The sequence below is a fragment of the Nomascus leucogenys genome, chromosome 22a, assembly GCF_006542625.1.
Source record: "Nomascus leucogenys isolate Asia chromosome 22a, Asia_NLE_v1, whole genome shotgun sequence".
Classification (NCBI taxonomy): domain Eukaryota; kingdom Metazoa; phylum Chordata; class Mammalia; order Primates; family Hylobatidae; genus Nomascus; species Nomascus leucogenys.
This window is the reverse complement of record NC_044402.1, coordinates 11708991-11724433: the sequence shown is the minus strand read 5'-3', so window position 1 is coordinate 11724433 and position 15443 is coordinate 11708991. Positions and strand designations below refer to the sequence as shown.

At 41.7% G+C, this 15443-nt stretch overlaps 1 protein-coding gene across 1 annotated transcript in view; it reads right to left on the bottom strand.

Moving 5' to 3' along the window:
* Positions 1-15411, bottom strand: part of DDX24 (DEAD-box helicase 24) — a 28814-nt gene extending 13403 nt beyond the window's left edge. Inside the window, exons 1-2 of the mRNA XM_030803792.1 lie at positions 15284-15411; positions 13226-13942 (exon numbers count right to left, since the gene is read on the bottom strand). Of these exons, the coding sequence (XP_030659652.1) occupies positions 13226-13937 (712 nt within the window). The 5' untranslated portion in view covers positions 13938-13942; positions 15284-15411. The remainder of the gene's footprint in view (positions 1-13225; positions 13943-15283) is intronic.
* Between the last annotated feature and the right edge of the window lie 32 nt (positions 15412-15443).

Below are 15443 nucleotides of genomic sequence, written 5' to 3'. Positions count from 1 at the left end.
ATATTTGGTCTTAGTCCTCAGTTGCTGATATAAAACCTTGTGATACCTTAAAAATATTTGTAGTAGTAAGAGCATCTTTTCGTACGTTAATAAGATGACTAGTGGCTGGAGTCCCTAGACAGCTTTAGGATGGGGGATGGAACTTTCAGCTGCCTCTCCCCACCAACCTCCAGGGTGGGGAGAGGGACTGGAGACTGAGCTCAGTCACTAACAACCAATGATTTAATAAATTATCAATCATGCCTATGCAATGGAACCTCCACAAAATCTCTAAACAATGGAGTTCGGAGAGATTCCAGGGTGGTGTACCCAGGCACCATGGAAACTCCATGCCCTACCTCTTCTGACTTCCGACCCCAGCCCATACCTTGCCCTAGTCATCTCATCCATCTGGCTGTTCCTCAGTTACATCTTTTATAATAAATTGTTAAATGCAAATAAAGTGTTTCCCTGAGTTCTGTCAGGCATAGCAAAGTGCTGAACCTGAGGAAGGTGTTGTGGGAATATCCAATTTGCAGCCAAGCTAATCAGAAGTACCAGTATTTGTGATCAGCATCATCAATGGGGGCAACCTTGTTGTGGGACTGAGCCCTTAACCTATAAGGAATGACTCTAGCTCCAGGTAGATAGCGTCTGAATTGAACGGAATTGTAGGATAACCAGTTGGTGTCCACAGAGTTGCAGAGTTGGCTGTGAGTGTGGGAAAAACCCACACATTTGATGCCAAGAGTGTTCTGTGGGTAGAAAATCTTTTTTTTTTTTTTTTTTTTGAGACAGAGTCTTGCTCTGTCGCCAGGCTGGAGTGCAGTGGCACAATCTCAGCTCGCTGCAACCTCCACCTCCAGGTTCAAGCGATTCTCCTGCCTCAGCCTCCCAAGTAGCTGGGACTACAAGCATGCGCCACCACACCCAAGTAACTTTTGATTTTTTTTTTTTTTTAGTAGAGATAGAGTTTCACCATGTTGGCCAGGACGGTCTCGATCTCTTCACCTAGTGATCCGCCTGCCCTGGCCTCCCAAAGTGCTTGGATTACAGCTATGAGCCACGGCGCCCGGTAGAAGATCTTAATAGTATCTCTCTCTCTCTGACACACACACACACACACACACACACACACACACACACACACACACACACAAATTCAGTGCCAAAGAAGGAAACAAAGAAGAGCTGGGACTAATAGAAAAGTAACAGATTTAAACCCAACCATTGATGCTGCTCCCGGGATCATTGCAGAAGGGAGGCAGGACTAGATTGCAGTTCCTGAAAGAGCAGCAAGGGGAGGCTTGCATTGTGAGTTTTAGCTCCAGATTGACTGCAAGAACAAACCAGTAATCCTGAGAGGACCCATAGACCCTCTGAAGGAAGCGGGCTGCTCCAGCAGGACCCGGGAGACCCCCACATACTGAGGGCCCCAACTGTGGAGAGGAGGGAGACTCTCCTCTCCCAAACACACATCCCCACTGGAGAACATGAAGGTCTGTTTGTAGGAGAAGTTTCTGACCTTACCTGGAGCTGAGTCAAGTTAGAGAGCTGAGCAAAATACAGGGGTAGGGGAAGCAGCAGAAAGGCCCTGGGAGTTTGCTGGGTTCCCAAGCAGCCCATTCCTGCCTGGCACTACAGGGATCCATTGGGAGGGTGGCCAGAGGAGCAGGGGATAAAACTCCACAGAAAGAAGGCATTCTCTAGCCAAACTCTGTAACAATTTGATGTAACAATCAGAACAGGAGGAGAAGCCTCCTGGCCAGAACTCGGGGGAGGGCACGAATCCAGACTTCACAGGCAGGGGAAGAACTAAAGCCCCTTTTCTTTCAGAGCTGGGAAGCGGATAGCCTTGGGAAAGTTTTCAAGCCCTCCTCCTGGAAACAGACTGGGGCTGCTGGGGAGGACACAGTGGGAGTAAGACCGCCCTTTGCCCTTCGGTTTGTGAGGGAGCTGGGTGAGGCCCGTGACTGCCGGCTTTCCCCCATTTCCCTGACAACCTGCATGACTCACCAGAGGCAGCCATAATCCTCCTAGGTACACAACTCCAGTGACCTGGCAATCTTACCGCCATCCCCCACAACAGCCACAGCAAGACCCACCCAAGGAGAGTCTCAGCAGGCGTAGACCTGCCCCCACCTGATGGTCCTTCCCTATCCACCTTGGTAGCAGAAGACAAAGGGCACATAATCTTGGGAGTTCTAGGGCCCCACCCACCGCTGGTCCCTCTCCATACTATAGCTGATGCTTTCTGGAAAGTGCCACCTCCTGGCAGGAGGCCAACTAACACAAAAATAAAGCATTAAACTACCAAAGCTAAGCACCCTCACAGAGTCCAACGCACCCTCTGCCATCTCCACTGGAACAGGCGCTGGTATCCATGGCTGTGACCCCCATAGACGGTTAACATCACAGGACTCTGTGCAGACAACCCTCAGTACCAGCCCAGAGCCGGGTAGACTTGCTGTGTGGCTAGACCCAGGAGACAGACAACAATCACTGCAGTTTGGCTCACAGGAAGCCACATCCATAGGAAAAGGCGGAGAGTACTACATCAAGGGAACACCCCATGGGACAAAAGAATCTGAACAACAGCCTTCAGTCCTAGACCTTCCCTCTGAAACAGCCTACCCAAATGAGAAGGAACCAGAAAACCAACCCTGGGAAAATGACAAAACAAGGCTCTTCAACACCCCCCCACCAAAAAATTATACTAGTTCACTAGCAATGGATCCAAACCAAGAAGAAATCCCTGATTTACCTGAAAGAGAATTCAGGAGGTTAGTTATTAAGCTAATCAGGGAGGGACCAGAGAAAGGTAAAGCCTCAATGCAAGGAAATCCAAAAAATGATACAAGAAGTGGAGGGAGAAATATTAAAGGAAATATATAAAGAGAAAACAATAAAAAAGTTCAGGAAACTCTAGACATACTTTTAGAAATGCGAAATGCTGTGGAAAGTCTCAGCAATAGAACTGAACAAGTAGAAGAAAGAAATTCAGAGCTCAAAGACAAGGTCTTCAAATTAACTCAATCCAAGAAAGACAAAGAAAAAAGAATAAGAAAAAATTAACAAAGGCTCTAAGAAGTCTGGGATTATGTTAAATGACCAAACCTAATAATCGGTGTACCTGAGGAAGAAGAGAATGCTAAAAGCTTGGAAAACATATTTGGAGGAATAATTGAGGAAAACTTCTCCAGCCTTGCTAGAGACCTAGATATCCAATACAAGAAGCACAAAGAACACCTGGGAAATTCACTGCAAAAGAGTCTTCACCTAGACACATTGTCATCAGGTTATACAAAGTTAAGATGAAGGAAAGAATTTTTAAGAGCTGTGAGACAGAAGCACCACATAACCTATAAAGGAAAACCTATCAGATTAACAGTAGACATCTCAGGAGAAACCCTACAAGCTAGAAGGGACTGGGGCCCTATCTTCAACCTCCTCAAACAAAACAATCTTCAGCCAAGAATTTTGTATCCAGCAAAACTAAGCATCATATATGAAGGAAAGATACAGTTGTTTTCAGATAAACAAATGTAGAGAGAATTTGCCATTACCAAGCCACCACAGGAACTGCTAAAAGGAGCTCTAAATCTTGAAACAAATCCTGGAAACATATCAAAACAGAACAACCTCTTTAAAGTATAAAGTAAAAATCACACAGGATGCAGAAATACAAGTTAAAAAAAAACAAAAAACAAAACTAAAGTACATAGGCAACAAAGAGCATGATGAATGCAAGGGTACCTCACATTTCAATACTAACACTGAATGGAAATGGCCTAAATGCTCCACTTAAAAGATAAAGAACTGCAGAATGGATGCAGAACTCATCAACCAACTATCTGCTGCCTTCAGGAGACTCATCTAACTTAGGACTCACATAAGGACTCACATAAACTTAAAGTAAAGGGGTGGAAAAAGGCATTTCATGCAAATGGACACCAAAAGCAAGCAGGGGTAGCTATTCTTATATCAGACAAAAACTTTAAAGCAACAATGGTTAAAACAGACAAAGAGAGACATTATATAATGGTAAAAGGCCTTGTCCAACAGGAAAATATCAAAATCCTAAACATATATGCACCTAACACTGGCGCTCACCAATTTACAAAACAATTACTAACAGACCTAAGAAATGTGATAGACAGCAACACAATAATAGTGGGGGACTTCAATACTCCACTGACAGCACTAGACAGGTCATCAAGACAGAAAGTCAACAAAGAAACAACCGATTTAAACTATACCTTGGAACAAATGGACTTAACAGATATATACAGAACATTTCATCCAACAACTGCAGAATACATTTCTATTCAACAGCGCATAGAACTTTCTCCAAGATAGACCATATGATAGGCCATAAAATGAGCCTCAATAAATTTAAGAAAATTGAAATTATATCAAGCACTCTCTCAGACCACAGTGGAATAAAACTGGAAATTAAAAGAAACCTTCAAAACCATGCAAATACATGAAAATTAAATAACCTGCTCCTGAATGAGCATTTGGGTCAAAAACAAAATCAAGATGGAAATTTAAAAATTCTTCAAACTGAATGATGATAACGACACAATGTATCAAAACCTCTAGGATACAGCAAAGGCGGCACTAAGAGGAAAGTTCATAGCCCTAAATGGCTACATCGCTACATCAAAAGTCTGAAAGAGCACAAACAGGCAATCTAAGGTCACACCTCAAGAAGCTAGAGAAACAAGAACAAACCAAACCCAAACCCAGCAGAAGAAAGGAAATAACCAAGATCCGAGCAGAACTAAATGAAATTGAAACAAACAAACAAACAAACAAAATAAATGAAATTGAAACAAAAAAGATAAACGAAACAAAAAGCTGGTTCTTTGAAAAGATAAATAAAGTTGATAGACCATTAGCAAGATCAACCAAGAAAAGAAGAGAGAAAATCAAAATAACCTCACTATAGGAGATGTTACAACTGACACCACTGAAATATGAAAGATCATTCAAGGCTACTATGAACACCTTTACACAGATAAACTAGAAAACCTAGAAAAGATGGATAAATTCCTGGAAAAACCCCTCCTAGCTTAAGTCAGGAAGAATGAGATACCCTGAACAGACCAATAAAAAGCAGCAAGATTGAAATGGTAATTTAAAAATTACCAGTAACAAAAGTCCAGAACCAGACGGATTTGCAACAGAATTCTACCAGACATTCAAAGAAGAATGGGTCCCAATCCTTTTGACACTATTCTACGAGATAGAGAAAGAAGGAACCCTCCCTAATTCATTCTATGAAGCCAGCATCACCCTAATACCAAAACCAGGAAAGGACACAACCAAAAAAGACTGATATCCCTGATGAACATAGATCCTAAAATCCTTAACAAAAGACTAGCTAACCAAATCCACCAACATATCAAAAAGTTAACCCACCACGATCAAGTGGGTTTCATGCCAGGGATGCAGGCATGGTTTAACATATGCAAGTCAATAAATGTGGTATACCACATAAGCAGAGTTAAAAACCAAAATCACATGATCTCAACAGATGGAGAAAAAGCATTAGACAAAATCCAGCATCCCTTTACAATTAAAACTCTCAGGAAAATCGGCATACAAGGGATACACCTTAATGTAATAAAAGCCTTCTATGACAAACCCACAGTCAACATAATACTGAACGGGGTAAAGTTGAAAGCATTCCCTCTGAGAACTGGAACAAGACAAGGATGCCCACCCACTCTCACCACTCCTCTTCAACATCGTCCTAGAAGTCCTAGCCAGAGCAATCAGACAAGAGAAAAAAATAAAGGGCATCCAAGTCAGTAAAGAGGAAGTCAAACTGTAATCCCAGCACTTTGGGAGGCCAAGACGAGCAGATCACCTGAGGTCGGAAGTTTGAGACCAGCCTGACCAACATGGAGAAACCACATCTCTACTAAAAATACAAAATTAGCTGGGCATGGTGGCGCATGCCTGTAATCCCAGCTACTTGGGAGGCTGAGGTAAGAGAATCGCTTGAACCCGGGAGGTGGAGGTTGCAGTGAGCCAAGATTGCGCCATTGCACTCCAGCCTGGGCAACAAGAGCGAAATTCCGTCTCAAAAAAAAAACAATGTTGGCATGGATGTGGTGAACAAGGAACACTTCTACATCCTGGTGGGAAAGTAAACTAGTATAGCCACTATGGAAAATAGTGTGGAGATTCCTTAAAGAAATAAAAGTAGGACTACCATTTGATCCAGCAATCCCACTACTGGGTATCTACCCAGAGTAAAAGAGGTCATTATATGAAAAAGATACTTTCACACATAATTTTATAGCAGCACAATTCACAGTTGCAAAATCGTGGAACCAACCCAAATGCCCATCAATCAATGAGCAGATAAAGAAATTGTGGTATACATAGGATGGAATACTATGCAGCCATAAAAAGGAATGGATTAACAGCATTTGCAGTGACCTGGATGAAATTGGAGACTATTATTCTAAGTGAGGTAACTCAGGAATGGAAAACCAAATATCGTATGTTATCACTGATATGCAGGACTAAGTTATGAGGATGCAAAAGCATAAGAATGATACAATGGACTCCGGGTACTTGGGGGGGAAGAATGAAAGAGGGGCGAGGGATGAAAGACTACAAATATGGTGCAGCGTATACTGCTCAGATGATAGGTGCACCAAAACCTCACAAATCACCACTACATTGGCACAGTGGCTCATGCCTGTAATCCCAACACTTTGGGAGGCCGAGGCGGGCAGATTACTTGAGTTCAGGAGTTCAAGACCAGCCTGGCCAATGTAGTGAAACCCTGTCTCTACTAAAATTACAAAAAGTAGCTGGGCATGGTGGCACATGCCTGTAGTTCATCTACTTGGGAGGCAGAGGCAGGAGAATGGCTTGATCCCAGAAAGTGGAGATTGCAGTGAGCTGAGATTGCACTACTGCACTCCAGCCAGGATGACAGGGCAAGACTCCGTCTCAAAAAAAAAAGAAAAACAAACAAAAAATACTTGCTCATGTAACTAAATACCACTTGTACCCCAATAACTTATGGAAAAATTTTAAAAAATTAAAAAATAAACATCTAAACACAGAAAAGGAAAAAAAATTTAAAAATAAAAAACAGAAATGTGAAAAAAATAAGTATCAGGTATGCTATCAGTCAAAAAATAAATAAGTAAATCCAACCATTATCAATAATAATTAAACGTAAATAATCTCAGTAACTCAATTCATTTTTTTTCTTTTTTTTTTTTTTTTTGAGATAAAGTCTCACTCTGTCACCCAGGATGGAGTGCAGTGGCACAATCTCAGCTCACTGCAACCTCCGCCCCCTGGATTCAAGCAATTCTTGTGGCTCAGCCCCCCAAGTAGCTGGGACTACAGGCACATGCCACCACGCCCAGCTATTTTTTTGTTATTTTTAGTAGAGACAGTTTCGCCATGTTGGCCAGGTTAGTTTTGAACTCCTGGCCTCAAGTGATCCACCTGCCTTGGCCTCCCAAAGTGCTGGGATTACAGATGTGAGCCACCATGCCTGGCTTCAATAATTCAACTCAAAGACACAAATTGTCTGATTAAACAGCAAAACCCATTTATATGCTGCCTATAAGAAATTCACATTAAATATAAAGATATAAATAAGGAAAAGTAATAGTATTAAAAAACACACATCATGCTAACATTAATCAATAAAGCTGGACTGGCCACATCAATACCAAAGCACATTTTAGAACAAAAAAATTACCAAAGATAAAGGGGGCCATTTCATAACGATAACAAACCAATTCATTCAGAGGATATAATAATCATCTAATGTTTTAATCCATAAAACATTTATTCACATAAACTGATCATCAGAATACATGAAACAAAAACTAATAAAACTGCAAGTAGAAAATTGTCACTCAAGAAAAAAATAAGTGGCCGGGTGTGGTGGCTCATGCTTGTAATCCCAGAACTTTGGGAGGCCAAGGCGGGAGGATCACAAGGTCAGGAAACTGAGACCATCCTGGCTAACACGGTGAAACCCTGTCTCTACTAAAAATACAAAAAATTAGCCGGGCACGGTGGTGGGCGCCTGTAGTCCCAGCTACTTGGGAGGCTGGGGCAGGAGAATGGCGTGAACCTGGGAGGCAGAGCTTGCAGTGAGCCGAGATCACGCCACTGCACTCCAGCCTGGGTAACAGAGGGAGACACTGTCAAAAAAAAAAAAAAAAAAAAAAAAAAAGTAACACAAATATCTCTAATCTATTAAACAAAGTAAATTTGTAGTCAAAACTCTTCCTACAAAGACAAGTGCAGCTCAGATGAATTCTACCAAACATTTAAGTTGGGGATAAAATGTCAGTCCCATATAAATTCTTTCAGAAAACTGAATACTTCAGAAATCATTCTGAAGCTATATTACTGATTCCAACACCAAAGACATTATGAGAAAACTACAAATATCCCATGAACATAAATTCAAAAATTCTCAACAAAATTTTAGCAAATCAAATCCAACAATATATAAGTAGAATAGTAAATTGTGACCAAATTCAGTTTATCCCAGGAATGTAAGTCTAATTTCATATTTGAAAATCAATGTCATTCACCATATTGACAGACTAAAAATGAAAAACCACGTATTTCAATATATGCAGTAAAAAAGCATTTGAAAAATATCCAACATCCATCCCTGATAAAACCTCTCAGCAAATGAGAAATCAGAGAACTTCCTCAACATGATAAAAAGCATCTACAAAAAACCTACAGCTAAGATCAGACTTAATGGTGAAAGACTAAATGTTTTCCCCAAAAGATCAAACACAAAGCAATAATGCCCACTTTACCACTACAATTCAAAATTCTGCTAAAGGTGTTAGCCACTGCAATACAACAAGAAAAATAAAAGGCATCCAAGACTGGATAATGATCATCTTTGCAGAAAATACCATGGAATCCTCAGAAAACTACTTGGTGGTACTAAGTTGCAGGACACAAGATCAATATACAAAAATCCATCATATTTCTACTTACTGGCAACAAACAATTGGAAATAAAAATTTTTAAATTACCATGTACAATAGAACCAAAAATATAAAATGCTTAAGGATAAATCTAACATAAGATGTGAAAAATCTATATACTGAAAATTTTAAAACATTGCTGAGAAAAGTTAAAGACCTAAAGAAATGGAGAGGTACCATATTCATAGACTGGAAAATTAAATATTGTTAAGATGTCATCTATCCTCAATTTGCTCTGTAATCAACAGAATCCCAATCCAAATATCAGCTTACTTTTTGTGTAGAAATTGATAAAACGGATTCTAAAATCCATATGGGAGGGCGAAGGCCTATAACAGTCAAGATAACTTTTAAAAAGAACAAATTTAGAGGACTCATACTACCTGACTTTAAGACTTATTATAAAGTTGTTATAACCAAGAGAATAAGAAACTGACATAAAGACTAGACAAACAGATAAATGGAAAACAAAAAGACTTCAGAGAAAGACCCACACCTATATGGTCACAGGCTTTCAACAAAGATGCAAAGTCAACTCAGTGGAGAAATAATGGTTTTTCAACAAATGGTGCTGAAATAATTAGCCATATGAGGAAAAACCCACAAACTTTGATCCATACTTCTCACTCTAAATAAAAGTTAACTCAATAAGGATCAAAGACCAAAACATAAAACATAAGACTATTAACACTTCTAGAACAAAACACAGGAGAAATCTTTGTGATCTTGAGTTAGGCAAAAGGTTCTTAGATAAAACACCAAAGGCATCAAAAGCATAAATTCATAAAAGACAAGGCTAATTTGGATTTCATCAAAATAAAGACTTTCTGCTCTTTGAAAAACACTGTTAAGAGAATGAAAAGGTAAGCCACAAACTGGGAGAAAAATTTGCAAATCTCACATCTGATAAAGGACATGTATCTAGAATACACAATGAATTCCCAAAACTCTGCAACAGAACATCCCTATTTTAAAATGGGCAAAATAATCGAATAGACAAATAAGCATATGCTAAAATGCTGAACACTGCTAGTCACTGGGAAAATGCAAATTCAAATGACAAGGAAATAACAGTAAAATTTTAAAAGTCTAAAATAAAAAGACTGAGCATACCTAGTTATTGACAAGAATATGGACCAACTTGAACTCATACCACCTAGTGACAACGTAAAATGGTATAATCACTTTAGAAAACTTTTTAAAAGTTACATTTACCACAAGACCTAGCCATTCCACACATAGGTATTTATCCAATAGAAATTAAAGCACATATCCATACAAAGACTGGTACAACAGTATTTACAATAACTACATTTCTAATAGCCAAAAACAAGAAAAAGCACAAATGTCCATCAATAGATGAACAAACTGCTCTATCCACACATTGGAGTACTATTCATCACTAAAAAGAAAGGAACTATTAGTAATTGTAATAACATGGCTTAATCTCAAATTATGCTGAGTCAAAGACTCAGATACCACCCCCCCAGTACATATTGTATTATTTCATTATATAAAATTCTAGAAAACGCAAATTAGGCCGGGCACAGTGGCTCACGCCTCTAATCCCAGCACTTTGGGAGGCCAAAGCAGGCAGGTCATGAGGGCAGGAGTTTGCGACCAGCCTGACCAACACAGTGAAAGCCCGTCTCTGCTAAAAATACAAAAATTAGCCAGGTGTGGTGGCAAGTGCCTGTAATCCCAGCTATTCGGGAAGCTGAGGCAGGAGAATCGCTTGAACCCAGGAGGTTGAGGTTGCAGTGAGCCGAGATTGTGCCACTGCACTCCAGACTGGGTGACAGGGCGAGACTCCGTTTGAAGAAAGAAAGAAAGAAAAGAAAGAAAGAGAGAGAGAGAGAGAAAGAAAGAAAAAAGAAAGAAAGAGAGAGAGAGAGAGAGAAAGAAAGAAAAAGACAGACAGACAGAAAGAAAGAAAATGCAAATTAATCTATAGTAATAGAAAGCCTATCAGTGGTTGCCTGAAGAGGAACAAGAACTGAGGGAGGGAAGGACAACAAAAAAAACCCAGGGCATCTTTTTGGGGGTAATGGATATACAGTTGGCCCTTTAACACAAATTTGAATGTGGGGGTCCACTTATACACAGAATTTCTTCCACCTCAGCCACCCTGAGACAGCAAGACCAACCCCTCCTCTTTCTACTCAGCCTACTGAAAGTGAAGATGAAGATGAACACATTTATGATGATCCACTTTCATTTAATTAATAGTAAATATATTTTCTGTTCCTTACAATTTTCTTAATAACATTTTTTCTCTAGTTTATGTTACTGTAAGAATAAAGTATATAATACAAAATATGTGCTAATAGACTGCTTATGTTATCTGTAAGGCATCCAGCCAATAATAGGCTATTAGTGTTTAAGTTTGGGGGGAGTTCAAAATTACATATGGATTTTTGACTGCACGGGGGACCGGTGCCCCTAATCCCCACATTAAGGGTCTATTTATTATTGCATGGGCAGTGGTCTGTTCACAGCCCCAGATGGAAGTCGTTTTGAATTCTGGACTTGTAGATTCACAACCTGACAGGAACTGTGGTATGAATCCAAATGTCAATCTCTGGCCACAATGGCTCATATAAACCTTGTTTCTGCCTTCCAGGGACTTACTTCCAGGACTCTGCTGCACATACCAAAGCAGTGCAGCAGAATGCTTAACAACACACAGAACTAGCCTGGAATCCAGACACTACCATTTCAGTTGTGTAATTTTAGGGAAGCTGTCTATGCTCTGTGAGGCTGAGTTTTCTCATCTGTAACATGGGAATAATGGTACTTAACCCAGGGTGGTTGTGACAACCGATTTCATCAACATAAAGCACTTAACACAGTGCATGACACATCTTAAATGCTCAGTAAATGTTCTAAGTTATTATCTCCATTCCCCTTTCCTGTAGTTCCTCACTCTTCCATCTATATGTCTGTCACAGAACGTCATCCTGAGTTTCCCGACCACTGTTCCAGAAACCCAAAGCACGTGTCTACTGAACACTTAAAATGTAGTTACTCTAAAATGACATGTGCTGCAAGTTTAAAACACACCAGATTTTGAAAATTTGGTAAAAAAAAAAAAAAAAAAATGTGAAATATCTCACTAATTTTTAACTTTTAAAAAATGTGGCTCCTAGTAAATTTTAAATTACATATGTGTTTCACATTATACAGTCACCCTTCTGTAACCATGTGTTCTGCAACTGTGGATCGACAATATACGGGGGGTTAAAAAAAAAACAAAACTGTGTGTGTACTAAACACTGTACAGACTTTTCTTGTCGTTATTCCCTAAACGATATGGTGTAACAATTTACATAAGACCTACGTTGTATGAGATATTGTAAGTAATACAGAAATGATTTAAAATATACAGGAGGATGTGCATAGGTTATATGTAAGCACTACACCATTTTATATCAGAGATTTGAGCATCCCTGGATTTTGGTATCCAAGGGAGGTCCTGGAACCAATCCTCCATAGATATCAAGAGATGACTAGATGTATTTCTAATGGACACTGCTGGTCTAAACAGACCAATAGTTCCAGGCAGTACTAGTTCCTCCCCCAAGTCAGCAGTCTAGTCTATCCAGCAAAGTCAACCTGTCATTGCTTCCAAGTCTTGCAGGAACCTCAAACACAGCATAGTCCTAACACTTCATAGCTGAATCTGTTTACAAAATCCACCCAATGACTATCCACCACACTCAAATCCTTCCAATGACCAAGAAACTCTTCAACTCCCAAAGCAGCAACCCTTTTCACCTTTGCACAACTCCTGAGAATTAGACAGTTCTTCCTTATACTCATGAAGATCTACCTCTCCAGAGGGCTGATCTTAGCTTTACCTTACCCCTTTGAGCCATTTAGAAGAGGCTCAAGAACAGCAGAAACTACCATTTGCAGACCACTTCCAATGTACAGTGTAAGCTTTAGTTTTCTGTAGCATTTAACCCTCATAGCAATGCAAGAGGTAGAAAGTGTTATCTCCATTTGGTTGATAATGGGGTCTACAGAGCTGAGAGAGATAAAAGTGATCTGGCTAGGGTACCATTCAAGAAGAGCGTATTTCAAACCAGAGGGGGCTGACTTCTTAACACCTTTATTCAGCGTTGCTTTTGTGGTTATGTTCTCAACATTCGTCTCTCTCCCAATTATCTGGCCTATTAGCAGCTATCGGCTCAATCCAGAAGCAATCCTGCCTTGGCGGGAGTTGCCCTTACCTGTCTCAGCAGCCCCAAGGATGTCCAGTTTGTCACGGATGGCAGGTGCCAAGGTCAGGGCTTGGATTGGTGTGGGTGCAGAGAAGCCTAGAAAGCTGAGTGCTCGGAGAACCGGCCTGGGAACAAACAGGTCCTTCCAAGCTGACACATCTGCCTTCTGATCACGAACTTCAAGAATCCATGTCTTTGCTTTTTTGGGCACCTTGGCAGCAGTGCTCTGAGAAGGCTCCAACCCTTTTTTCCCTTTATTTTTCTTCTTTTTTGGAGCAGTTTGGACCAGGTTTTCTGATGCCATCTCCCCAGCCTCCGGATCATCACAAACCACGCCATCTCCCTGGGCCTCCAGCTCAGGATCTTTGACTTCAAATTCTTTTTGGGTACTGGTTCCTTCAGTTGCTACATTTTTACTTTTCTTCAACTTGATCTTTTTCTTTGGTGAGCTAGACTCTCCCTCCTCCTCTTCTTCTGAAACAGCTTGTGCCTTTCTCTTGGGTGCTTCCTTTGAGAAGAGACTGGAGGGATTCTTGGCAGGGGAGACCAACTGGTAATCTGTCAATTCCTCAAAGCACACCAAGTCATCCATCTGTCCATCTGCAAACATATTTGGGTCAATCTTCACTTCCTTCCATTTTCCCACAACTTTGATTCCCTTTGTCTGAAATTTGCCATGGCTTGATGGCTTTGAACTTGATTTTGTGTCCTTCAACTTCATGGTTGCTGAAAAGGAGATATATGTTCTATTAGGTTGGTGTCTGAGAAGCAGAGGGTTCTGATGCAACAAACATTTTTTAAGCAACTAGGCCCTACAAAGAACTGAGGATACAAAGATGGCTATCACACAGTTGCTCCCACCTAGAGAAGAACAAAGAATACCACAGAACAGACAGCTCTGCCTGGAACACAGGGTACACATGTGATGGAACAAAGACATATGAGCTAGACCCGGTTAGAATTCCAAATCCAACACTTACTGCGTGTGTGACCTTGGATAGTGCCACCCACTCCTCTCTGAACTTCAGTGCTCTCATCTATAAAAAGGGGGGAGGGTACCTAACAATATCTAAGTTGTATATTTTATGTAAATAAAGGAAATTATGTAAAGCACGGAGGATGAAGCCTGCCACACCTAAGTCGTTCTGAAGGCAGAGTAAGAATCTGACGGGTTTTTCTTGTGGGGGCAGGAGAGGTGAGTTTTATTAAAAGTGTACTGCGCTTGCTTCCTTCTCAAGCCTTGCCTGAGAAAGCAAATGCCTGCTCCACCATCCTTTCCTTTGCCAAGCGTCTTAAAACCCATCCAGCTTTTTCATATTTTAAGTGGCTTAATGGCCATTTAGGCCCAACTCGTTTGGGTGGAACTTGATCCAGGTTTTTCCTTTTCAGAAAGGCCAAGAAAGGTAACAGATTCCGTGAAAAAGACCAAGGTAAACCTTGGTTCAAATCCGGATCCACCACTTGTCAGCTGTGGCTCTGCGGTGGACGTATTAATTTCTGAGTATCTGTTTCCCAGTCTGCACATTAGGAATAACGAGGACATCTGTCCACGGAATCGTTATACGCCACTACGAAAAAGTGACGCACGTCAAAAAACCGCTAAGCATGGCGTCCAGCGAGGAGAGCACGTCCGCACACAGTGCCCGCCGGACCCGCTGCGCCACGGCAAAAAAAAAAACAAAAACGCGGGGTTCAACGAGGAGAGGGCGGGGGGTGCCATGCGAACCGGGCGAGGGCACGGAGAGCGCCAGGCAGAGTAGAAGGGCCTGTGTCTCCTCGTGACGCCGGTCCCGCGCGGCGCTCTCGCTTTGTCTCAGGCACGAACGCGCGCACGAAACAGAGAAACCGAAAAGCCGAGAAGCCAAGGCCGTCAGACTCTGATGCCCGGACAAGGAGCCCAAGGCGCGGGGGCCGTGACACGCAGCTCGGTTGGACGGCTTGGGCCGGCGGCCGCCCTCTCTGGACCCGGGAACCCACCGGCCCAGAGAGACCCGCGATAGGAACCCGGGTTCCTGGCCTCAGCCCCTCTCCAGAGTTGGCTCCAGCCACGCTCGTTTTGGTACTCACCGTGTGGAGACGCCACCGCAGCTCCGTCGGTCGCCGGTCAGGAGCCTCAGAAACCGCCGCTGTACCTCAGCTGCAGCAGCAACTGCAGTTCCGGGGCGGGACCGTCCACGCACGTCCTCGTGCGCGCTGCGGAGGAAGTCCCGCCCCTATGGCAAACGCA